This window comes from Acinonyx jubatus, chromosome E1 (assembly GCF_027475565.1).
Source record: "Acinonyx jubatus isolate Ajub_Pintada_27869175 chromosome E1, VMU_Ajub_asm_v1.0, whole genome shotgun sequence".
NCBI lineage: Eukaryota > Metazoa > Chordata > Mammalia > Carnivora > Felidae > Acinonyx > Acinonyx jubatus.
The window spans coordinates 10,168,861-10,194,724 of record NC_069397.1 but is presented as its reverse complement, the minus strand read 5'-3'; the positions used below and the strand labels follow the sequence as shown (position 1 = coordinate 10,194,724).

The following is a 25,864-nucleotide window of genomic DNA, read 5'->3' as shown; positions in this document are numbered from 1 at the left end:
CCGAAACCGAGTCGGACGCTCAACCGGCTGAGCCACCCAGGCGCCCCGGAAAGCGGCCTGTCTGACAGGGAGGTTCACCTTGCTGGGGGTCCTGGGGACGCTGGGAGCAATTTCCCGGAAGAGCCACTCGCGCTGAGAAGCGAGAGGGGGGCATCCCCGGCGGCAGGAGCTTTGTGGCTTTCTTGTGGCTTGTGTCCCCTCCAGCGGAGCCTGTTTTGCTTCTCTCTTTCAGGTTCCAGTGGGATGGGCGCTTACCACGGCAAACATAGTTTTGATACTTTCTCGCATCAACGTCCCTGCTTACTGAAAACTTTAAAGAGGGAAGGTGCTAACAAGCTCAGGTACCCTCCCAACAGCCAGTCAAAGGTGGATTGGGCCAAATTTTTCCTCCTGAAACGCTTCAACAAAGGAAAGCTCGGTCTCCTGTTACTTGCTTTCCTGGGCATCGTGGCGGCTGTGCTTGTCAAGGTAAGTCCCCGCCTCTCTGGTCCCACATGGCTGCCAGATGCGCGTCTTCTGTCTCAGGAGTTCCTCTGATTGTAGAAATCCAACTCTGTCTCTTAAATTAACCTTGGGTCTGGGACAGGGTCCGCGAACTCGCAGCCTGCCAGCCCGTCTTGCCAGAGGAACAGCCACAACCCCTCACTGACTCGTTGTAGCGAGAGTTGAGTCCTTGGGACAGGTGGCTGTGTGGCTCGCAAAACCTAAATGATTCCAGAAGTGTGCCCACCTCTGGTTTAAGAGTGTAAGGCCCCGTAGGGGCGCCTGGGTGGCTCAGTCAGTTGAGTGTCTGACTTCGGCTTGGGTCACAATCTCGCAGTTCGTGAGTTTGAGCCCCGCGTCAGGCTCTGTGCTGACAGCTCAGAGCCTGGAGCCTGTTTCTGACTCTGTCTCTCTGTCTCTCTGTCTCTGCTCCTCCCCTGCTCGTGCTCTGTCTCTCTCAAACATAAATTAATAATAATAAAAAAAAAAGAGTTTAAGGCCCCATAGAACTTGTCACATTCTGAGCTGTTCAGCCCTCTGATCCTTCTGCCTCCCGCATGTCCGTGTCAGTCGTGTTCTCGAGTGTGCCTGGGGTCAGCAGGCCGTGGAGACAAAGGAGAGAATTGCACGGTGGCCAATAGCAGTGGTAGGACAACTTTGGCGAGCGAGGCGTGGAATGTGTTTCCTCCAAAGTTAACTCTGCCACATACGTTCTGTCTTTGGCGATTAGTTATCGTAGACGCGGGCTCACCGCCCGGCCCTCCTGAGAGCTGGCGTCCCGAGGCGGTCCGCATATCCTTGGGCTGAGGGAACAGAGCCAGGATTTTGGAAGTTAAGGTGGAGTAGGGCAGGGCGACCGTGTCCCTGGAGCCCCCGGCCAGCCAGCTGACGAGATGCGTTGAAAATAGCGGCAACACTCGTGGTCAGCAGCCTCGGAAAAGAGGCGAGATTCGAGCGCTGAATAGAAGGTGGCTTGTTCACGTCTGTGTTTTTGTTTCAAGGTCAAAAAGGGGGTTGGCTTGTCTTAAACGAGTGTCACAGCTTTGGTGGAACTGGAAATACCAGTTGCATTTGAAATCGTTTGGGTTTTCTCAGAAATACCAAGCTGTGCTGAGGAGAAAGGCCCTGTTGATATTTCTGGCAGTTCAGACTCTGTCGTCCAGTAAGCAGTGATGAGAGCCGCAGAACTCAGGACCCAGCTCTGTCTGTTAAGAGTGAGGTAGGAACTGCTTGTTTTCTCTCTCTGTAAAGTGGGCCAGGCGGGGGTATGTTTTCTTCTAGTGGTTTCTGTATAGCTACAGGCTTAGGGGTTATCGAACCAGTGTTTCACCTCTCTGTCTCCAGACATTTTGGAGCCTGGCCCAGCATCTCAGGGCATCAAAACTTACCCATACCGTTGAAAGGGCAGGGGTGGTTTGCGGGGATCTTAAAAAACGTGTGGAGGTAACGTGGCCCTGCTAGGTCTAGACGAAGCATGCATCATTTCTAGAAGAGGAGTCACGTGAGCTCCTCCCCGCTCCTCCCCATCTACTCAGCTCTCCCAGAGGACGTGCCCACTGACCAGCTCAGATCTGTAAGAAGCACACGGACACAGTGAACGCTCTGTTTTATCATTTGAAGCTTATCTTCTAAAACTCTCCCGAGTCCCGTTTGGTTCTGCGTTGTTTCGGTGTTTAACAAGAAGTTTGGCTTTAGAATTCATGGTGGCAGACTGAGCGAATCAAAACATTGTGTGCAGCTGGGAGGCTTTCTGTTCCTTCCTCCGCATCGTCCTGAGGTCTCAGGTGTGCTCGGCTCTCTGGCCCTTACCTGCCTGTCATCTCTGATCCCAGGACATCAGTCCCCAGCCTGACACACACCTTCTTCCTGGGGATGGAACTTCGTAGCGCCGTGGCAAATTCGGAGGCTGACTGTGCTCCCCCTCTAACCCAGGAAGGTTCCCACTGCCGCAGCGCGCTGGGCCAGGCAGGCGGGGGCAGGCCGGGTAGCCCGCGTGAACTCCCAAAAGGGTTTGGCGGACAAGCCTCTCTGATAAGATCTAGAGAGGCAGCAGTGTGTAAAAACATGGACCCTGGTAACAAGAAAATGTGGCTTTAATTCCTGGTTCTGAGATCAACAGATTTCTGACTCTGAGCAAGGCCTTTTCTGAGCCCGCCTTGGGGCCTCGCTTGGCTTGCTCGTCTCTAGGACAAGGGCAGCCTACAGCGATCTCCCAGGGCACTCCTCAGTTCCCATTACCGTGAGCTGACGTGTTCGTGGTCCACACCGCTTTGGATTCAGTGTGAGACCGCTCAGGATCTGGCTTTCTTTCCCTCTTTGCTGCTTCTCTCTGAGCCTCTCTGTCCTCTTTCTCAAATCACCTCTTATTTTAAGTAAGTGATTCTAAGCTCAAATTGTGCTTTTGTTTGAGGAGTCTTTATTTATTGCAACTGCAGTCATTTTTTTCTGAAACGGCTTTTCTGCACTTTGTGATTCTGTTACATGCTTGGATGTGATTTCATTAACTCTCTTTACCACAGTGAGGATGGTCTTGGAACATTTTTAAATGGGAGATTGAAAGTAGTGATTATTAGTCTAAAGGGAACAGGTCAGTCTCAGAGTGGAAAGGAGTGTTCCGAAAACATTTAAAAGATGTGTGTGTGTGTGTGTGTGTGTGTGTGTCTACGTCTGCACGTCTACACAAAATAAAGTTCCTATAAAGCTTAAGCCACCAAAAGCCTTGCAGGAGGTATGGGTGTTAAAACGTTGAAAAGCATGGAAGGTTTAAAATTGATAGATGTCATTAGGCCCTTGAAAATGAACTATGACAAACTCTTGAGATGGCTGCCAGAACTCCTTCGGGCTCAGTAGGTATGGATTCTATTCAATACTGCTTTGGACTTTAGAAACGAAAGTGTTGATCCATTTTCAGACTTCACGTAGAGACTTCAGCTCCCCACGCACAACAGGAGGATAGTAAATGAGTGTTTTCCACTCCTGTGTCAACCCTGCTGTCGTCTCACTGATAACAGACAACACTGCCTCCGTCGCCACCTTGTTACTGTCGCTTTGCAGGGAAGGCCCTAATCTTTTATCAGCCCAGACTGCGCTTACCTTCTTAGGGACACAGGGACCTTTTGTATACAGCACATTCAAGCATCTCTTAAAATAGCAGGCATTTGATAGAGTCCCGATACTGAGTTCGTGTTCCAGGGCCGGTTGCGTGGGGGTTTTAAAGCAGCAGCAGAGTAACCTGGCTTCCTTTCTCCTCTCTCTAGGCGGGATACTACTGAAGAAAGATCCTGTTCAACCTCCTAGTTGCCTGTACTGAATTATGCCTCTCTTAAATAGTTAACGAACCATTTTAAAATCCTGCCAAAAATAGGAAGGAAATATGCAAATGCACCCTAATCAAGCCTGCAAGTCATTGCCACTCACCATTAATAAAACTTCCCGTTTCGTCTGACCCCCCCCCCCCAGCCTTCCCCCACTGTGGGGGTACACTCAGAGAACGTCTTTTACGTTGTGTTCCTCAGCTCGCGGTGGGGGGTGGGGTGGGGACGGAGAAGGTACTAGGCTGACTCCCAGGGAGATGTAAAAGGAGTCTCTGAACCTGTTGAGTGACTTCTTACTCCAGTTCATGGGACACAGGACTCCCCCACCCCCCCACCTTCCGCCATCACTCTGTGAAGCTTCCAGGGGGCTCCTCCCTGCCCGGGGTTATCAACAGCCCTCTGTAGCCCACAGAGGTGAGGAAAGATCTTCCCAGCCCTGCCTGAGGTTTGAGGCACCGGATCTGTGTGTTGGGGATGGGGGGAGGTCCCTGTCCCTCACCCACTGGGACTTGAGGACTTGACCTTCCGGAGCCAGCCCTCCTGTCAAACGTGCTGTCTGACCAGTGGTCTTCCTCCTTTCCCGTCCATTCTCCACCCTCTCTTGTATTTGGTTTGTGACAGTCTTTTGTGGCCATCCGCAGATGCCTTCTGTAACTAACGCCACGCAAGACTTCCCGCAGATCCCAGGGCTTCCAGGGAAGACAGTTGCCAATTTCCATGCAAGTATCACCCGTCATTCTTACTGGGCAGGAGTTGTAGAATTCTGCATCTTATAAAACCTAACTGGCACTTTTATTATGCTGTAATAAAATTACTTACAACAACACTTATTCTCAGGGGCGCCTGGGTGGCTCAGTCGGTTGGGCGTCTGACTGCAGCACAGGTCACAATTTCGCAGTTTGTGAGTTCGAGCCCCGTGTCGGGCCCTGTGCTGACAGCTCAGAGCCTGGAGCCTACTTTACATTCTGTGTCTCCCTCTCTGTCCCTCCCCAACTCATGCTCTCTCAAAAATAAATAAATGTTGGAAAAAAAAAAAAACCTCTCAGGATCTTAAAAGTTTCAAGTCAGTGGATCTTCAAGGACAGATCTTTTAAGTTTCTTATTTCCGTAGCACAATGCAAAGAAATTTCACTTTTTTAAACTTCAGAGAGATCCCTTTTTGAATAAATTCAGCCTTCTGGACTTAACGTGGAAAGCCATTTCCTGTCACGGGCCAGAGGCCTTGGATATTCTGGACTGTGGAGCTTGAGAGCCTCAGGGGGGCTGATGGTGGAACATTTGGAGAAGGACTGTGTAAGCCACGGCGTCCCGCTGGAAGAGAAGGGGACAGAGGACACAGGAAGGGGATCTCCTGAGCATGGCTGAGACCTGAGGGACTTCAGCCAGGGTGGGAAGGAGCCCTGTGGAATGCAGCCTCCCTGCCAAGCATTGGTGATTCCTGGCTACGGTGCCTCCACCCTCCCTGCCCCCCCCCACCCCCCCAACACGTGAGAGAATGTAATTCACTTTAGAGAACGTGTAATCAGCTGCCTTGAATGAATCTGTCCCAGGGAGGCTGTCTGAAGTTCACTGTCTTCATCACAGGATGCAGTGTCAATCACTAGGCTAGTTTAAGATGTCAGGATAATCGGTCACGAAATACCTTAGACAAAATTTCAATACGGAGCTTTCGTTTAGCACATTAAATTGTGCCCTGTGATTTCTAGTTACGCTAAATCACTGGCTTGTCTGCTACTATGTTCTGCAAAATAAATACGTCATATTTGATAAAAGTGGCATGAATTTTAAGATTCCTAGTGGGGAACCTCTTATGTCCCGATAGAGACCATTCTTTGGCCGGAAATTTTGCCCCAATGGATAAATCCATTTTTTGCCTTCATCTGTTCAGAGGTGGTATTCATCAACTTTAAGTCCTGCTTTCTCCCTGAAATTCTTAGCCAAGAAGATTTTCTCCAGCTCTGCTTTCTCTGTCCCTTACAGGTTTTTATTTTTTAAAGCACCTGTGGAGTTTAGGGTTTTTCCAGCTAAGCCCTCCTATCCCCATTTGCCAGTCTAAACCAAGTGTTTCTATAAGAGTACTCCAGGAACACTAATTCCATAAGGTTTTACACAAAAACTGATCCCACCACCCCATCCTGTGTGTCAGGATTTGTAAAGCACACTAGCATCTCAAAGGATCCGAGTCCTGTAGAACCTGTGTGGCGTTTGGTGGGGGTCGTTTCCCAAACTTCCTTGACCGTGGAACCCTTTTCTCGAGATCCTTTTTCAACCTTAGAGCACCTTTGGGGAAACGACAGCATTGCTTCTCTGTGCCCCGTCCTCAGTCGTTTTGTTTGGTCGCCAGACGCTCACTAAGGTGTCAGTGTCACGGACAAGGGTATCAGCTTCTTCCTCCCTGTGAGCGGGAGGCCCGGACTGTCACCAGGTACCGAAAACAAAATGAATTCATGTTGACTCTTCAAACAGGGATTACATCCTGTGTGTACTTTTTTTTTTTTTTTAATTGGCTTTGATCATTTTGTTTGTGAACGTGTGTAGAGCCACTGATGCCTAAGGGACTGTGGCAGCAGAGGCCAGACTGCCTCCACTTTGGATGACAGCGTGCAGCCTGAAAATATTCGGCAGTCCCAGGCCACAAAGAGAAGCAGCCTGGAATTTGGGTCGGCGTTGCATTCACCCCCAGGCTGCACGGCCAAGCGATCGATCTGGTTTTGCTCCTCTTGCTTCTTTCTACCCCATCGCTGCTGTAAGAACAAGGGTTTCTCAAGGTCTGTGATCAGCACAATGCTGATGGAATGAAGGGTCTGTGGACGGCCACCTGCCCCTTCGGGGTTGCCAGTGCCTGGATCTGCAGGGGCCCGTGGGGCACGTGGGGCACAGGGCACATGGGGGGTGTGGTGAACTGGGCTGCCCATGCAGGGCCCATGGGCCCCCTTGTCCAAGCTTCTCAAAGGCTTTGTGAACAGACGGGGGGCGGGGCGGCAGACTCACCTAGGAAATATGTAGCTTTTAATTGGGTAACTGGTTTTTTAAATTGTGTCTTGATTTGAAATCTCCCGATTTGAAGCAACCCCAGGATTGTCCCTCTCCGGTCGGCTGACGTCCTCTTAAAGAGCAGAGCAGAGAAGGCCAGGTCGACAGAACCATCACGTCACACGAGGCGCCGGCTGAAGGTTTTGTTTTTGAGGTGCGGTCCAAAGTGTACATCCACCCGCACTGGATCCCCAGGGTGCTGTTGTAGGGGGACCGGTGTGGAGACCTGTGGGTGCGGCCACCCTTGGCCTCCTTTCCGTCTCTGAGCCGCTCGGCTAGTGTCTGGTGGTCAGGACCCGGACGACCAGCCCGGCCGTCAGCGTGCCTGACGCCATCCCCAGGGCGGCCCCGCGGCGGATGGCCAGCTGTCTGGCTGACAATCTGCTGGCCGGCGCTGGAAGGGCCTGGGCCACCTCCGGAGTCCTGAAGAGGTCCAGGTGGCTCTCGGGCCTTGAATATGTTGTCAGGGTGATGCCAGGAGAGGCACCCGTGGCCACTGCGGAGGCAAACGGGAGCAGTCAGCGGCGCCGGGGGCCTGGGAGACCGCTGTGGCCTTGGAACCAGGAAGCCTGGCTGCCTTTGTTACGCTGGGTGCAATAATGTGGGAAAACACCTTAACACGCGAGCGTGACGCAGAGAGAAAGCTGCTCGTAAGATCACGTGAGGCGCGTTCCCGTCTGAGCCTTGTGATGACACACGATGGCGTGTCACTCCCACACGTGCCTTCGGAGCACATCTTAAACGCTCAGACGGTCGGACCTCACCTTCGTCTCTTGTGACGCTCTAGGCTCCCGGAGTGTTTGTCAGCTAGCTCGCTGCTGCGCTGACGACGGCAGGGCCCCGGGGGAGATGAGGTCACCGGATAAGTGAGGGCTCTGGGCTGTGGATACCCAGACCTGGCGCCCCTCACCAGCCCGGGACAGGAGGGCCCCTGCGCCTCGGGCCGAGGCCATCGCTGCATCACAGACACGCTGGATATACACCAGAGGTGCCCGCCTGTCTGATGGGGTACAGAGAGGCAGGCAGGGGAAGTGCCCCCCCACCAGCTGGTCCAGCCAGGCGGACCGGCCGAGACCCAGCTGCCGTAGGCCAGGATGTGGCCTTCTGGCCCGGGCTGGGCTTCCGTGGTGAGCACGTGCCCTTGAGTCTGACGGGCCCACACTGGGATCATCTCACCTTTTCCAGTTGCGGGACCATCGTCGGGGGAGAGACCTAAGCTCTCAGCCTGGCTCCCTCACCCGAGGATGGGGCTACAGCTGGCTGCCTCACGAGGCTAAGGACGTGACGTGCTTCACGTGGGGCCTCTGAGTCACAGGGAGTGGTGTCGTCTTCCTGGCGCTTAGAACACCATGTTTGTGCCAAGAGGAGGACCGGCAGCTTGGACTTGGACTTGCCCGGGGCACGCAAGGAAGAGGCTGCCACTGGCGTTGGGGCCCACCCGGCTGAAGCACTGCGACAACGTTACCTGAAGAGGTGACGGCTTCTGCAGGCCCGGGTCGGGGGACCGTGGCCACCGTGCTGTCAGTGCTCTGCGGCAGCAGTCCGGCATGTTTCTGGGCCTAAAAGAGCAGATTCGGGGTCTTTGAGAGTGCACCCCCCCTCCGTCTCTGCCTTCAGACCGAGCTGTCACCATTACTGTGTCTGAGAAGCAGGCGCGGGCCTGCCCTGTTTATTTATTTATTTATTTATTTTTAATTTTTTTTTTTTCAACGTTTATTTATTTTTGGGAACAGAGAGAGACAGAGCATGAACGGGGGAGGGGCAGAGAGAGAGGGAGACACAGAATCGGAAACAGGCTCCAGGCTCTGAGCCATCAGCCCAGAGCCTGACGCGGGGCTCGAACTCACGGACCGCGAGATCGTGACCTGGCTGAAGTCGGACGCTTAACCGACTGCGCCACCCAGGCGCCCCATGGCCTGCCCTGTTTAAAAAGTTCGGCCAAGGGGCGCCTGGGTGGCTCAGTCAATTAAGCGTCTGATTTCGGCTCAGGTCACGATCTCACGGTTCGTGGGTTCGAGCCCCGTGTCAGGCTCTGTGCTGATGGCTCAGAGCCTGGAGCCTGTTTCTGATTCTGTGTCTCCCTCTCTCTGCCCTTCCCCTGCTCGTGCTCTATCTCTCAAAAATAAACATGAAAAAGAAAAAAAAATGGCCAAGAAGATGTTGGACAGAGTGATGGTGTTCCCCCTTCCAAAGTCGGGCACACACTCTTGGGGGCTCATCCGGGTTCAGACTAGTTTGAGCTCTTTGCTTTGGTTTCAAGCAGCTTGGGCTGGCCGTGGAAGCTTTTTGGTGTGTGTGCCTCTCCTTGAAATTAGACCGTATCCTGGCACTGTCTGGGGTCCAGTTACGGTGCCCGGAGATGTTGAGGCTGAGGGGGCCCCTCCGTGACCCCCCGCCCTCCCAGCTCATCCCACAGGTCACTGCTGCTGAGGCCTGACGTGCTCTGAGCATCTCCGCACGCTCACCTCCTCTGCGGCTAGCTTCCAGTCCATCCGGGCGGTGTAGAAAGCAAACGCAGCAGCTCCCAGGAGGCTGCAGACCAGCATGCCCAGCCAGAGGCCTGGGGGAGACAAGTGACAAATGGGGACAGCGTCCTCCCAGGCCTCCCCCCACTTTCCCTCGCAGCACATACCCATGATTCCCATTCTGACCACAAAGGTCAGAACAATGCCCAGTGGGAGGCCGATGACATAATACATGATCATGTCCACGACGGCTCCAAAGGCCTGCTTGCCGCTTCCTCTCAGAACTCCGCTATAGACGCACTGGGAGGGGAGGCAGAAAGGGGCGAGAGGTGGGCGTGAGCCTGACGGCAGGGATCCTGCAGCGGGCTCTCTTCTAAGCCACTCATGTCGCACGGTCTGATTTCACTCTAAGCCCAACGATGGTGCTCTTGTCCCCATCCGTGGGGAGACCCGAGTCGGAGCAAGTCACTTGCCCACGGCTGCACAAGAGTAGTTGTGTCTTGAACACAACTCCAGAGGCCCCGTCTTCCCCTCCACACTAGGACTGCTTCTCTAGAAAGTCAAGGTAAAATTGGAAACCGACCACCAGCTGGCCCCGGAGGCTGGACTGATGTCACACAGAGTTGTGTTGCCTTGGCAGTGCTGCTGTGGCAAATTACTGTAGATTAGTGGCTTGGAACAAGACACGTGCACTGGTTTCTGGTCCTGGAGGTTACGAGTCTGAAATGGGTCTCACTGCCCTCTAGTCAGGGCGGGTTCCTTCTGGAGGCCCCTGCGGAGAATTTGTGTGTCTTTGCCTTTTCTGGCCTCTACAGGCCGCCCTGCATTCCCGGCCCCCAGACAGCGGTGGCATCGGTCCACCCTCTGCGGCTGTCGTGGTGTTTCCGTCTCCTTCTGTCTCCCTCCCTCTCTTGCCTGTGAGAACCCTTGTGATTACTTTGGGTCATCTGGATAATCCACGATAATCTCCCCATCTCAAGATCTTTCACTTAATCACATCTACAAAGTCCCCTTTTGCCACCTGACATTCACAGGTCTGGGGATCAGGATGTGGAGATCTTTGGGGGGGGGCCATCATTCTGGATACCGCACGTGGCAAACAAAGGTGTCATCTGCTCCAGATGAGACACGCAGTCCTTGCTTGCTCCTGTCCCCATAATGCTCACGGACAAGAACGACTTTGGAGAAAGCACTAACTGTTTTATTTTCCTAGGGTCATCCTCCCAGCCTGATCTCAGAGCTGATGAACTAAAGAGCGACAGGCACAGCTCATGCTTGGTCAGTGCTACTGACGAATAGCTATTTGGTTATTTCCATTTTGTTAAGATAAAGGATGTGGAGCGGGGCGCCTGGGGGGGCCTCAAGTCGGTTGAGCATCCGGCTCTTGGTTTTGGCTCAGGTCATGATCTCGTGGTTAGTGGGTTCAAGTCCCACACTGGGATCCGTGCTGGCAGCACAGAGCCTGCTTGGGATTCTCTCTCTCTCTCTCCCCCTCTCCCTGCCCCTTCCCCGCTCTCTCTCTCTCTCTCTCAAAATAAATAAGCTTAAAAAAAAAAAAAAAAGATGAAGGATGTGGAGTATTTTGTGGTTTGCTTTCACACTTTTGAGCAAAGAGGTAATGCATTCGGGATAGGAGGTGTGTGCCTCTTGAACTCTGAATATGGCATGTTTGTTTCCCACTGTTATATATTTTGACACAGAAGATATTTTTTGGTTAGAAGAAGACTTCTCCCAAATTATGATTGATGAGCTCTAAACAAGTATATCTCAACCCCGGGGGCGACTTTCGCCCTCCAGGGGACACTTGGCAAGTGTCGGGGGATGGTTTGGGTTGTCACAACTGAGGAGTGCTAGCTGCATAGGGTTGAAGCCCTGAATGCTGTTAAACACCTTACAGGGCACAGGGCGGCCCCCTTATAACCAAGGATTCTCCATCCCGAAATGTCACAGTGCCAAGGTTGAGAAGCCCTTTAAAGCATTTTGAGTCACGGTGACAACGTCAGAGGCAAGCACCCAGGAAGGGCCAGTGGCCCCACCAGTCTGTGCGGTTGAGAAGGTTTGGGTCTGTTAGGGAGAGGCGGCGGACCAGTGTGCTAGGCAGGGGTTTAACGGGGAGGTGAAACAACCGGGTGGCGGGGAGAGGGAGCTCGATACGTTCCGCATATATTCCAAGTTGACTGCAGGCTGTGTGTGCACATAGCGGAGACCAGGGCAGGCCCCAGCCTCCCACACGTCGTGGACAATGGAGCCTGTGCACGTGGACGGAAGAGACACGCAAGAACCCAGAAGGAAGTAAGAGCCGGGCAGACTCGAAAACAGCCCACATGCACATTCAGATCCTTCGGCAGAGAACGGAAGCCTCGCGAGCTGTCGGGCGTTTGAACACAACCTCCGACCAACAACTGCCTCAACACTGAGCTATGCGGACAAAAGGGTGGGACCCCTAGGAAGCTAAGCCTAAGATAAGCACAGAGAAAAACCCAGAAAACAAAACTGAGTAGAGATCTTGCAGCTCCAGGCTGTAGAGGAGGCGGGATTCACAGAAATAAATAGCCCGGGCAAATTCCTAAATACAACAAGAGGCCTCAGAGAAAGGTCACACGCTTTGACGTGCTCTGGGATGGGGCTGTGCAAGGCCACACAAGAGAATTCAATTAGAGACGCCGACAAGAAAGAAAAATGGGCATGCCCCCAATATTTGGTTAACACAAAGAATAAATAGCAGGAGAAAGTTTTAAATATTTTGAACGAAGAATAAAACGACATATCAAATTTAGTAGATGCCACTACCACAGTGCTTAGAAACGTACAGCCATAAATGCCTATATCCAAAAAGAAGAAAGGCCTCAAATCCATAGCCTAATACCCCACATTAAGAAACAAGGAAGAGCAAACTCTACCTAAATAAAACAGAAGGATGGCGATAATGATGACAGGGGAAATTACTGAAATCGACGACAGAAAAAAACAACAGAAAATCAACGAAACCCAAAATTTTAGGTCTTTGATAATATCCACAAAAAGGATGAACATTTGCCAAGGATTTGACGTTGGTAAAATAAGACCAAGAAAATAAGAAAGCGAAGACCCAAATGACCAAAGTCAGGTGTGAAAGAAGGGACATTACTACTGACCATACAGAAAAAGATTATAAGAAAATACTATTAGCAACTTGGTGCCAGAGAATTAGACGAATTTAGTTGAAGTGAATAAGTTACTTGAAAGACACAGATTACTGAAAGTAACTCAAGAAATAGAAAGTGAAGAGACAAATAAATAAATTGAATTAATTTAAAAATCTTCTGACAGAAACCCAGGCCCAGATGGCTTCACTGGTGAATTCTGTCCAATATTTAAAGGGGAGGGGCGCCTGGGTGGCTCAGTCAGTTAAGCGTCCGACTTCGCTCAGGTCATGATCTCACGGCTCGTGCGTTCAAGTCCTGAATTGGGCTCTGTGCTGGCAGGTCAGAGCCTGGAGCCTGAAGCCTGCTTCGGATTTTGTGTCTCCCTTTCTCTCTGCCCCTCCCCCACTCGTACTCTGTCTCTCTCAAAATAAACACACATAATTTTAAAAATTAAAAAAAATAAAAATAAAATGAGGATTTGGGGGCACCTGGGTGGCTCAGTCGGTTAAGCATCCGATTTCAGCTCAGGTCATGATCCTGAGGTTCGTGAGTTCGAGCCCCACATCAGGCCGCGTACTGACAATGCGGACCCCACTTGGGATTCTCTCCCCATCGCTCTCTCTGCCCCTCCCCCGCTTGTGCACATGCACATTCTTTCAAAATAATAAATGAATTAAAAAAATAACAAAAGGAGACTTCAGTGTTTTCTTGTTTTATGTCATGCTCTTTAAAATTCACATCATCCACATCTGCACTAAATGGGACCCTTTCCTCTGAAATGACCCATTTCAAAGGCACAGAAAACTCAGGCCCCTCTGTGTTCTGGGTTGATTCACAGAGCATGGTGCTGTTGAGCGTCTGACCAATAGGGGCATGGCTCAAAGCCTGTGGCCTCAGCTCTTGAGGAGGCATGAGGAAGGGAAAAAGATTTGTGAGTTTATGTGGGTGTGATTTTTCAGGCGTTTTTTTTTTGTTTTGTTTTTGTTTTTTTGCAAATCCACATGCGTCTTTTGGCTTGTTGGAATTGCAGAAGAGAGGGGATTCATTGTTTTGAATAATAGAATTAATCCAAGCAGATACATTGGACACTTACTACAGAGTTAGCCCTTTACATGTTTTTTAACTTTTATTTATTTTTTAATGTTTATCTTTGAGAGAGAGAGAGAGAGACAGAGCATGAGCAGGGGAGAGGCAGAGAGAGAGGGAGACACAGAATCTGAAGCAGGCTCCAGGTTTTGAGCTGTCAGCACAGGGCTGGACTCGGGGCTCGAACCCTCTGTGAGATCATGACCTGAGCTGAAGTCGGACACTTAACCGACAGAGCCACCCAGGCGCCCCATCCCCCTTTACATGTTTGAATGAGTTAATCCTCGCAGCCCCACGAGGCCTCAGGGAGGGGCCATGAGCATGGACTCCTACAGGGGAGTCAGGCTTCACATCAGGGCAGTACTCACACATATGGCCTCAAAGAGCTGAAAGACGGTATAAATCGGCAAGACCTTGTTCACCAGGGCAATGACTTGTCTGCGGGAGAAACCGGAAAGAACATTCACTTGGAGCATTAAGACATCACTGCATTCTTGAGACCCACACCCTCCCTGTTGTGCCTCCTCCTAAAAATGATTGGAACGGAGGTAGTTTTACCCCCCCCCCCCAAACCTGACACTCCCAGCCCTAAGTTTCTGCATGGAGCCCTAAGCTCCAGGAGAGCCCCGCAATGTTGTACTGCCTGCCCTCGGCATCCTGTCTACGGACCAGCAAGTGACGGAGGCCGTGGTCCGGGGGGAGAAGCATCAATGCTAGCTTCTTCCCAGCAAGAGCAAAGTCAAGGCTGGTCCTGCTTCCTCTGGACCTGGTGCTGAGCCAGCCAGGTGACGAATCTCTGAGGACCAGCTGCAAGCCACTCTGACATTTCCCAGAAGTCAGTGAAGAAAACTGATTACCTACTCATCATTTGTAAAAATACGCCCCAGTTTATTTTTCAGGGTGCTCAGCACGATGCCCACAACCAGCGAGGTGCCGCCTGGAAGAGACCAAAGGAAGAGCATTTGCCCCCAACCCCTGGAGGAGCAGCTTAGGTCAGTGCAAGGCAGGAAGGCATAGGAAATGCCTTTCCCCCTGTGGTTCTCAAAGTGGGGTTCCAGGACCAGCAGCAACAGCATCACCTAGTAACTTGTTAGAAATGGAGGTTCTCAGGGGCACCTGGGTGGCTCCGTGCTGACAGCTCGGAGCCTGGAGCCTGCTTCGGACTCTGTGTCTCCCTCTCTCTCTGCCCCTCCCCCACTCATGCTCTGTCTGTCTCTCTCAAAAATAAATAAACAACAAAAAAAAAGAGAAATGGAGGTTCTCAGACCCCATCTCAGACCTACTGAATCAGAAACTCCATGGGGGGGGAGGCCTGCCAATCTGATTCTAATCTTTCCAGATGATTCTGATAGTCTAAAGCCTGAGAACCACTGGTGTCCACAGCTGATCTGAATCTGTCAGCCTCAGAAAGCAGAGCCCGGGAGGAGGACACAAGATCCGTTGGTCCCGACGGGTGGGATGGGGCAGGTCCTGAGATCCTTGGGGATGCTGGGAAGGCAAATTTGCAGAAGGCCCCTGGACATGGAGGCAGAAGTCTGGGGAGGAGGGGACTTCACAGGGTCACATGAAGGTGGAAACTGGTGACCTGTCCCTGGAGAACCCGAGAACAGCAGCAGGGAAGGAGTTCGGGACAAGAGAGGTTTGCTGGTGGGGGGGAAGAGGAGGGAGTGGGGGAGGGGGCGGGGGGAGGGTAGGAGGGTGGCGTCAATTCAGCTGGGGCTCCTCCGGGCCAGGTATTGCAGATTTGTCCCCTGCCCCAGGCTCCAACTTCCCAAGCCCCGCCCCCACCCCCAGAGGATTCCACCCACCTGTGCAAAGCATGCCTGACTTGGCCAACCGCTTGGCTTGCACTATATCTGCAGCTCCCAGGGCCATCCCCACACGGACACAGACGGCGTTGCTGAGCCCCAGGGGAATCTGCGTTCAGAGATAAGGGGCCATCAGTAGAATCAACCTCCTGCCCCTGGAAGGGGCTGGATCCTGAGCCAGGAAGAGGCTTGTGCTGGGGGCGGCGGAGGGGGCCAGGGGGAACAGCCCTCTAACCCTCCATCAGGGGGCCAGCTGGAGGACAGCAGGAAGACAGGATGGATCCCAGGAAGGCAGCGTGAGGAGAGAGGGCGTTCACAGCTGAGGTTGGGAGATGGGGTGGGGGCACCCTCAGCGAGCCCGTCAGTCCTGCCCCCACTGGCACCATCAGACATCACAGGCAGGGGCGCCTGGGTGGCTCAGTCGGTTAAGCAGCCGACTTCGGCCCAGGTCATGATCTCGCGGTCTGTGAGTTCGAGCCCCGCGTCGGGCTCTGTGCTGACAGCTCGGAGCCTGGAGCCTGCTTCCGATTCTGTGTCTCCCTCTCTCTCTGCCCCTACCCCACTCACATTCTGTCTCTCTCAAAAATAAATAAACATTAAAAAAAAAATTAAAAAACAAATCACAGGCAGACTGGCCCTGCAACCAGAATCCATGTGTTGCCAAAACCTCGTAAGTAAGTGCATTTTTAAGAGTTGAATGTGGTCTTAAGTATGCCAGAAAAGCTCCCTGTTAGAAAAACAAAATTCTGGGAAAACCCTTTGTAAAATTAAGCACCTTACACCTTAGTGCTGTAAGTGTAGACTTTTGTGAATCATTTCCTTAAACTCAGACTGCATGTCCCCAGGAAGCTGGCAGAGGCATACGCAGTAACATGGGACAACTCATGTCTCTGTAAGAAGAGGAGGGAGCTATGGGGCTGTGGGGGGGTGGGGGACAGCAGTGAACCCCCAGCCAGGGACGCGGTCACCGAGCTCTCGCTGACTCGGGTTTGCAGGAATGTGGGCCTGCTACTAAACGGAATGTCCCGTTTTCCAAGAATATGCAACACTTCAGGTTATGATGTGAAATATTCCCGTTTTTAAGTGGCACTAATTAATTTAAAAATTCTAACATCATGGGAGTTCAGTATTACTCTCTGTGGAGCAGCTGGGGGCCACCTGTGTGTGTCTGGCAGGGCCCGGACCTAATGGGCACAAGGAGGTCATCTGAGAGAGAGATGGCCTTTAGGGGGACAGCCTGCCCCTCTTCTGTGACACCCCAGGCCGTCAGCGGGGCCGGGCCGGCATGGAGGGCGTGCGGAAGGTACCGCCATAAGATACTCGCCGTGTAGACTGCGGTGGCCAATTCGTAGATGATGGCCTGGCCGGAGAGGTCCAGTACGCTGAGCAGGCCTGCGGAAGGGACACACGGTGAGCTCACGGACACGGAACAGGACTCCCCTCTGCTTTGGAGGCCAAGGGGCAAATGACTTCCAAGGGCAGCTTTGCAACAGAAAACGTTCCCGTTTGGCCTTCAGCCTGGCAGGAAAATCCCACCCAGCTGTGGTGGAATTTCTTACGGGCTGTTCATTCCCGGTATGGTTTGACTTTCAAGTTGAAAGTCCTTGGTGTACATGGCATATGGAGAGAAAAGAGACCTGGACCAAGATCAGGAGACCCCAGTTTGGGTCCCAGCGCTGCCACTGGGACTCCAGGCAGTCTCTTGTTCTTGGGGCTCAGTTTACCTATCTGTAAATGAGGGGCAAGGGTTGGACCAGGTGCTCTCTCAGGGCCATTCTCTCACAGGGCCTTGCGATTCCTGGGCTGCGTGGACTCTGCACGGGGTGCTCCGGGGAGCACAGGCGCGTCAGGTGAGAGCCCCCCCACGCCTGCCTGGCCCCTGCACGCTCACACCCACGTTGGTTCCGTCCCTCGCTTCCTCCACTGACTCCAACACCTGCCCAGGACCAGGCCCAGAGCCATGCTGGGTTCCTGACATGAAAAGCCCAGGCCTACCTTCTGGGAGCGCACAACCTGGAGAGAGCAACAGCCCCGACCTGGCCGAGGCCGCCAAACCACTCATCCGGAGAGGGGGCTTCCGGGCTGCCCACACGGTTCCCCGAGCCGCGCTCCTCTACATACCCATGAGGAAGCTCCCGATCTCGTAGGCCCACCACTCCATGCACACCATGAGCATGCTGGGAACAGCCAGAGAGAAGAAAGGGCCCCAGTCCTGCAGGCACTGGCCGGACCAGCCTGGGAACAGAAGCCCCGCTGGAGCGCGGCGCAGGGAGCCCATCGCGCACGCGCACCCACTGCCCGGAGCCCCTGCCCGCCCTTGGCTCCGCCCACTCCCGGGCTCAGCTCCGCAAGCCCAGGCCTCCTGTGTTTTGCCCAAGGTGCACCACGGGGTGGCTCGGGATGGGAGCCTCAGGCGTGGGTGAAGGTCGCCCGCTCCACCCGTGACACCACGAGATCTTGGGCAACTACCCTGCTCTTTCTGGCCTCCATTCCCTCCTCTGAAAATCTGAGTTCTTTGCCCAGACGCCCCAGAGGGGTTGCTGGGAGGATGGCATGAGGTCAAGGTCAAAGGATTGGATTCTCGGGGCAGATAGGGCCTTGCGGACAGGGAGAGCAGAGTGGCCATACAGGACTCCCTGCCCTGTGAATGAGGCCCCGTCCGGAGGGGCTGGTCCACAAATGCCCGAAAGCGGACCCCGAAATCTACAGAGTTAGCTTTCAGGAGGCAGGAAAGCTCAGAACCGGGAGTACATGGGCACGGGTTCGAGTCCAGCCCCACCGGGCGCCGCCTCTGGCGTTTTGAGCAAATTGTTTACCCTCACTCCATCTCCTCCAGGTAAGTAAAATGAGGATTATAAGGTGGTGTGGAGTAACTGGGGATCGGAAATGTCGAGCACTCGGCCCACTGCTGACACCTAGGGTTTTACCTGCGATCAGGGAGCTGGCCAGAGAGCCCCCTGGGGGCTGTCCCCAGCAGGGCTCTGCACCGTATCACATTGGATGGGGGACACCTGGGCCTTTGGGGGTAGGGGTGCTGAAGGGTAGAGCAAAGGGGAAGGAGCCCCTGAAGGGAAGTGGAGGCAAGCCCGAGACAAGGCTCCTCCAAAGGGGCTCCCACTGGGCCTTCCATCCACCTGCCAAGTGAACACCCCATGCCCGAGCCGGGGTCCTGCCTGCTGCTGGTCTGCTCAGCCCCCCAAAGGCAGGGTGGCCCCCACACCTGACCACGTCTCCAGGTGTAGCTTCTTCAGCACAATGTAGAGAAAGAGGAAGATGGTCTGCAGGATGTGGGAGATAGTGTTGGCGTAAGCAGAGCCCCTGGGAAAGGAGAGAGAGCTGAGCTGGGGCCAGGGGCCGACTCTGGCCCTGGGGGCAGGGGACTTCTCCCCTGAAGCCAGCATGGAAGGGAAGGGGGCCCAGGCATGGGCAGCCAGCACCCCCATCCAGAGATCAGCCACACCCAGGAACCTTAGTACAGTGTCCCTGAGTCCCCCTGCCAGGTCCCAACGCTCGGCCTCTCCTGGGGGGCTGGGGCAGGGATGAGGAGGGCTCCTCTCCTTGTCTCCTTGGTGGGGAGTCCCCCAGAACTTGAGGGACCAGCAGGGCCCCCAATTCCTCATGACACCCCACTTCTGGACGGCAGGGGCAGCCTCTGCCCTTTTGGCAAGGCAGGGATGGCAACTGACCTGCCCCCGTCAGGGGTGGGGTGCCTGGTGGGCCCCTGCAGCCCAGTGGTCCCGGTGCTCACCTGACCCCCAGGCTCAGCACAGAAACCAGGATGTAGTTGCCCAAGCCATTGATACAGTTGCCCACAATGCCACTGAGGACTTGGGGCCAGACGATTCCCTGAAATAAACAAACACTGGCCTTGCTGGGGCGGGGGGCAGGGCCAGGGGGTGTGGACAAGCCCGGGGACGTCCAGGGGTTGGCAAGAGGCTGGGGACACGCGGCTCCTTACTGGGCCTTGGTCAGTAGGTTCACAGAGGGTGCCGAAAGGGGAAAAGCCCCAGGCACCCCTTCTCACTGGAATGGGGCAGTGTGTTGGGGCAGGGGTCGCCCCTCTGGCCAGGGACCCGTACCTGATTTTGCAAATATTTTGCCAGCAGGCTGTAAAGAAAAAACGCCTGTGTAAAATAAAAACAAAAAACCAGACACACACATAAACAACGACTACCAAAAAAGCAAAACAAACAAGCACATGATGAACATCAGGAGGTATTTCCCTGGTACCTGAGTGAGGGGCAGTTATTTCATCCAAATAGGTCTGGGACCCCAAGAAGCCCACTTAGCATCTCAGGTGCACTCTGGCCCTGCCTATGGGGAGAGGCCCCCTCAAGGCTCGGGCTCCACCGCAGACGAGATACGCAAGCAGCGTTGGCTCTCACAAGGCTTGTGTAAGAGGCCCAGCGCCTAACAGGCCTCCTTGCTGCCGGCTCGGACCTTGCATCAGCTCAGGAAGGCCACCCAGGGGCCCATGCACAGAAGGGCCCATCAGAGTCCAAATCCACGGGTTGTGACCGCCCTTGAGCCTGGCTCTGGCTGCTGGAACCAAGAATCTGGAGGGAGAGGCCTTGGGCTGGGCAGGGAGATGGGGACCCAGCAGTGTGGCCACCGGTAGGCCCTGCTGAGGGGGTTCAAGCCCCCGTGGGGTGGCAGGACCTTTCCTGTCCGTGGAGGACAGAGAGGGCCTGCGTGTCAGTGTGTGCGTGTTAGGGGTGCTGCCCCTGCCATTTCTGTCCTCTGCCAAAGCCTGGCCCAGGGCCTGCGCCCTGCTACCCCACCCCTTCCCTTTGCTTCCCTTTGCTTCCCTTTCCCTTCTGCTTCTCCTCAGTATAGCACGGGGCTTAAGAGCATGAGCTGGAACAGACTGCCTGTTTGTCATTTTTATTATTACTTTACTGGTAAGTTTTACAGCAGCATTTTAAGGCAAGGACTTGCTTTAGTTGGTAAAGGCGTTGCCACAGTTTTGACGCTCTAGGAGGTTTCTCCCCTGACCCAGCCCCGGTGGCCCTGTTTGGCAAGATACCATCACCTTGGTCTGAAGGGCTGAAGTGTGTGCTCTAGCAAACCCTTGGAGGAGACAGACTGGCCTTTGCAGGTGGTTTCCATAATACAACGGAAATCTGGACCTGACCAGACCCCAGAGAGGTCATGGCACTGGCCTCTCAGGCAGGCAGGTGCGGCCGGGGTTCCTCCTGCCAGGCCTTGGCGTGCTTTAAAGCACCCCACCTTCACCCTTCCCTGATGGGTCCTCCAGCACCCCACCCCCTGGTGTCATAGAGGGTAAAGGGGAGCTGTTGTTCCAAAGACACAACACTGCCAGCTAGTGACACGTGTCACTGAGTGTCACTCAGTGACATTCAGTGACACGTGTCACTGATTCAAGAAATCAAATAGAGTAGCAATGGATTCCAGAGCAGACATACAGGCCACGGGGTCAGGTGAGAAATCTCAGAAACTGACCTGACTAGATGCATTGCTTAGCTGGGATTTAACGAATTAGTGGAGAAAGGGGAGAACAGGCAATAATTAGTCTTAGTTATAAGTGTGTTAGGTAGATTAGAATCTTAAGTGTAAAAATAAAAGCCACGAGAGGGCTCAAAGAAAATATGGGCAAAATGTTTATATAATCTTGCAATGGGTTAAGTGGTTTTAAGTTCATCAAAGACTTCATAAAGAATGGGATTTATGGGTCTGTTACATATACATTAAAAATTCCTGAGGTCAAGGGGCGCCTGGGGGGCTCAGTCGGATAAACATCAGATTCTTGGTTTCCGCCCCGGGGCATGATCTCACGGTTCATGGGTTCGAGCCCCACATGGGGCTCTGAGCTGACCGTGTGGTGCCTCCTTGGGATTCTGTCTCTGCCCCTGCCCTGCTTGCTCTGTCTCTCTCAAATAAATAAACTTCAAAAAAATTGTTTTTTTAATTCTTTAGGTCAAAAATATCAAAAAATTAGAAGGCAAGTGACCAACTTAAAAAAAAAATTAACAGGCAAAGGGTTAAGATACTAGTTAACAAGACTTATAATAATTAGGAAAAGATTAACCCACTAAAAAAGGGTCTGGACAGTTCTCAGAAGAAAAACAAAATGATGAAAAAAATACCTGAAAAAAAGGTTCATTAACAATAACACGCATGTGAAAACTTTCTAGTTGGGAAAAAATTTAAAAAAAATTGTTTTTTCTAATGTTTCTATTTGAGAGAGAGAGAAACAGAGCAAGTGAGGGAGGGGCAGGGAGAGGGAGACACAGAACCTGAAGCAGGCTCCAGGTTCCAAGCTGTCAGCAAAGAGCCCCACGTGGGGTTTGAATCCACGAATGTGAGATCACGACCTGAGCCGAAGTCGGACATTCAACCAACTGAGCCACCCAAGCGCCCCGCGAAAAATATTTGAATAATAGTACACTGACAAGAGTGTTGCTAGTGGGGGTAAAATCTGTACAAGTTGGTATCAGAAGCCATCGACAGAACAACACCAATTCCCATGATGCGCCTGAAGGGAATCGTTACAGATACAAAGACTTTTCTATAAGAACGCTTAGCACGATCTTCTTTCCGATAGTGAATATTGGAAACAACCTGAATACCTGACAAATTAGGATTGGCTGATAAATCATGACACTGTAGGATAGTGCATAGCCTCCGAAATGGATACTGTGGGAGGCTATTTAATCGTATCGAGAGACTAATATCAGGGGAAAAGCAGGTAATAACACAATATTACGCACATTGACCCTCTTTCAAACCGGACACGTGTATGTGTGTTTGAACCCACACGTCCACGCGCAGAAATAATCCTGGGAAGGGATCTGACCCTAGAGTCTCTCTGGGTGGCAGGATTAAGAAGCGATTAAAATGTTTTCTTTCCCACGCTTCCCACAATTTCTCCAGTGAATGGTTTTCTCATCAAAAGACATGCCATGCTACGTCTTGAAAGTCCAATCTGCGTGGACGGAATGGGACTGCAATTCTGCTGTCCCTTCGGCCAGCCTCAGCGGCACAGCGGAAAGTCGCTGCGGGCTCACGGGCTTCCCCAGCACGTGGCGCGGCAAAGAAAAAAGCCGGGGTTTAGCGGGGTGGAAGTCCACCGTCCTCCCAGCTCCGTGGACAGTGACACTTACCGGAAGTGCTGGGATGAAAATGAGCACGTACTCTTGAGTTAACCTGCGAAGGAAACAGAAGCTCCGGAACTGACCAGGCTGTGCCCGGGGCACCTGGGTGGCTCAGTTGGTTAAACGTCCAACTCTTGGTTTCAGCTCAGGTCATGATCTCAGTTTGTGAGTTCGAGCCCCGTGTGGGGGCTCCATGCTGACAGTGTGGAGCCTGCTTGGGATTCTCTCTCTCTGCCCCCTCCTGTGCTCTCTTCTCTCTCTCTCTCTCTCTCTCTCTCTCTCTCTCTCAAAATAAATAATAAATAGAAATAAACTTAAAAAAAATAAGCAAATGACTTGCCCATCCTATAAAATGAACACACTATTCCCACGAGGGGACATTTCTAAGATTACTGACAAACGGTGTGATTCATCTGAACTTGGTTCAGCCCTTCTGTCTCTTTTTTGGAAGACGGTGTAGTGCATACTTCAAGTCTCCAAAAGCATCTGGGAAGCCCCAGCTACCTGCTGGGACAGGCAAATCCCATCCATTTTTCTGCCTTTCCTCCTGAATTAAAACTGGCCCTGTATCCTCCCCCTGCTGGTCACAGCTGGAATCGCATGCCGGGCGGGAGAGTCCAAAAACCAAGAACCTTCCCCATAGGAGCTGCACTTGTGACGGCTTGTGACCCAGAGAAGCACGGGGGCCTAGGGCATGGCTTCTTTGGCAGCATGGTTGGGGGGGTTGGGGGGGGCGGGGGGGGGTGGGGGGGGCGGGGGGGGTGGGGGGGGGTCCCTCCCCGGGTTCCCGGCAGAAGCCAAGCAGTACCTGGACACGGCTGGGTCCTGCCTGAAGAGAAGCAGGATGTTGTGGGTGTTGAGGAAGAGTGCCCAGCAGGGGAGGCAGCAGAGAAGCATCACCAGGGTGCTCCTTTGCAGGATGACCCCCACGTGCTTCTTGTTGGGGCTCCCGAAGCTCTGCAAAAGAGCCCATCCCTGGGTCAAGCTGCTCACACCTTCAGTACCTTCCGTCTGTCCCCTGGGTGAGCCCAGCCAGGGCATCAACCTCCTAGCCAGTGCTGGTGCCGTGGGGACAGACCCAGGACACGACAGGCACCCGTCAACACCTCGGTAGCAGGCATTTGGCCCCCTTTGATCGCAGCATGGTTGGGGGGGGGCAGGCGGGGGGGGGCTTCCTCTGCAGGGGCTCAGCCCGCTCGTAGAATCATAATAGCGGTTATTTGCTGAGCACTAGCTCCACGCCAGGCTCTGTCTACCCGTTGTCCCTGGTTCTTCAAAAGTGCCTAAGTAGGAAGGCGTTATTCTCAGGGAAGCTCTGAAAACATTGTCAAGTCTCCATGCTGGTAAGTGGCAGCCAGGACCAAGCCCAGGTCCCTGGGCCCACTGTGAGTCCAGACCCCCCCACCCCCCCAGGAAAGCTGAGCCCCGCTGGGCTGTGGCACCCCCACCCCCCACCCCGGGGGCAGGAGGGTCTGCTCTGTGCACCCTCAGCATTTGACACGTGAGGTCAGGGAACTGCTTCTGGCCCATTCCCTCCATGGCTCTCTAGCCCGTCTGCTCAGACTCTTTCAAAATGAAGGGTCTAATTCCCTGATGGCACACAATCCTTGCAGGCAGGCCGGGACCAGCCGTGCCCCGCCCCTCCCCCCCCCCCCCCCCCGCCTGTTTGATGGGCACCCCATCGCCCGACTCCAAAAGGCACACCTACCTGGGACATCAAGGTGTCACAGGCTGAGGACAAGCCTATTCCTATGGAAATTCCACAGACATTGACAAACTGGAGCCACACACAGGAGAAAACACAGGGCTTGTCAGGGCCCAAGGAGGGGACCCTGGGAGGGGACCCTCCATCTGGGGGAGGCCACCCACCAGCAGCTCTGACCTGCAGCTGAGTCAGAGACACTGCCCCCTCCTGGCCAGGCCCGGCCTGCGTGTGCCGTGTGCCGTTGGGCGAGGCCCCCCAGGTCCCAGCTCTGAATGCAGCTGTCAGCCCTCGTGCTGTCTTCTGGGGGCGGAACGGAGCAGGGAGCTATACTCACGGCCACCGAGAGGGTCACTGACGCCAGCTCCACCTTGCCCAGGTGCCCACAAAACACCGAGCTCACAATGTGGATCATGAAGGTCAGCACCTGGAACAAGAACTAGAGAAAAGCAGCCAGGCTCAAGGGCCCTGTACAGCCCAGCCCCACACAGAGGCTTCTCCAGGTCCTGTGGGGGGCCTCACACCAGAAACCCTGCAAACGAAACAAAACAAAACAGAAAACCACAAGGCCCTGGGGCCAATCCCCCGTCCCAAGGAAGCTGGCATTGTGGCTGAGCCAGACACAGCGATCGGGGCTGGAAGTCAGGTGACCCGAGTCTTGCTCCTGTCCTGGCGTCAGCAGCTGTGTTAACCTCTGTGGTTAACCTCCAGGCTCCGGTTTCCCTGCCTGAAAGTGCAGGAATGCACAAGAAGCACTCAGCAACACACAGAGCCTGGAGCCCAGAGAGTTTGATTCAAGCATCCAACACTCTACCGATGTTATCATCATTTGGTCAGGTCACATACACGCAAAAAGGTAGGCGTGGAATAAAATACACCCAAATCTTGGCAGTGGCTGTGTCCTGGTTGGGGGAGTAGATGACTGACTTTCTTCTTTTTCTGAATCATTTCTTAAACGTTCGCTTATTTTTGAGAGACAGAGAGAGACAGAGTGCGAGCGGGGGAGGGGCAGAAAACGAGGGAGACACAGAATCCAAAGCAGCTTCCAGGCCCGAGCTGGTAGCACGGAGCCCGATGCGGGGCTTGAACTCCCGAACCGTGCGATCACAACCCGAGCCGAAGTCGGACGCTTGGCTGACTGAGCCACACAGGCGCCCCGCATTGTATCTGCAGCTTTTATGGGGTGCCCATATTGATTCGTCTTTGTGGTCAGGCCCCATTGCCACACCATGCACCTGTCCAGGGACGGCTGTCCTGTAGTCACCTGCTGTGGGCGGTGACCTCGGGTGCAGTCTGGACATGGTCAATGTGGGCAGTTCCTGGGGACAGGTGTGAGCGGCTCCTGGCGTAGCCCTGTCATACCTGGACGGCAGCTGCAGCCGGCCTTACTGCCTGCCCCTCACATCGTCTACTTACCAGGGGTCCGGAAAGGGCAAAGAGCGTCCACACCTCGGCCCCAAAGCCGACAGGGACCAGCCTGCGGAGGGCAGGGCAACAGCCCCCTCGGTCTGGGGTGACCATGTCCCGAACGCTGTCCAGTTCAAGACTGGGCTGCCGGCCACCCTGCATGCCTGAGCGCTCCTGAAGCCAGCCTTGCCCAGCCAAGCCCATGCTACTTTGCAGCCTGGCTAATGAGTAAGGGGCAGGAGGAGGGGCCGCTGCGGCAGCCTATCACACAAGCCCAGCGTCCCTGGGTTCTGCCACCAGAGGGGGACAGGATAGAGTCCTGGGCA

The 25,864-nt window shown here is 53.8% G+C and overlaps 2 protein-coding genes across 7 annotated transcripts in view; one reads left to right on the top strand and one right to left on the bottom strand.

Annotated features, from left to right (window-relative positions):
* ALDH3A2 (aldehyde dehydrogenase 3 family member A2) overlaps nucleotides 1-4,835 on the top strand; it is a 22,315-nt gene extending 17,480 nt beyond the window's left edge. For 3 of the 6 annotated variants that reach the window (XM_027047610.2, XM_027047611.2, XM_053212792.1), the window contains 3 exons: nucleotides 233-468; nucleotides 1,628-1,702; nucleotides 3,741-4,835. In XM_027047610.2, coding sequence (XP_026903411.1) covers nucleotides 233-468; nucleotides 1,628-1,702; nucleotides 3,741-3,755 — 326 coding nt within the window. In that variant the 3' untranslated portion in view covers nucleotides 3,756-4,835. Of the gene's footprint in view, nucleotides 1-232; nucleotides 469-1,484; nucleotides 1,527-1,578; nucleotides 1,703-3,740 lie in introns of those variants that run through there. The other 3 variants (XM_027047612.2, XM_027047613.2, XM_053212791.1) reach the window with 3 other exon arrangements.
* On the bottom strand, nucleotides 3,979-25,864 carry LOC106981408 (multidrug and toxin extrusion protein 2). The gene is made up of 17 exons (XM_053212793.1): nucleotides 25,548-25,864; nucleotides 24,469-24,570; nucleotides 24,138-24,206; nucleotides 23,238-23,386; nucleotides 22,439-22,481; nucleotides 19,394-19,438; nucleotides 19,063-19,160; nucleotides 18,535-18,632; nucleotides 17,436-17,549; nucleotides 16,591-16,706; nucleotides 15,315-15,423; nucleotides 14,368-14,443; nucleotides 13,875-13,944; nucleotides 9,463-9,595; nucleotides 9,296-9,390; nucleotides 8,296-8,389; nucleotides 3,979-7,326 (listed from the first exon to the last, which is right to left on the bottom strand). The coding sequence occupies exons 1-17, from the start codon at nucleotides 25,740-25,742 to the stop codon at nucleotides 7,106-7,108; spliced, it is 1,827 nt and encodes a 608-aa protein (XP_053068768.1). The 5' UTR covers nucleotides 25,743-25,864; the 3' UTR covers nucleotides 3,979-7,105.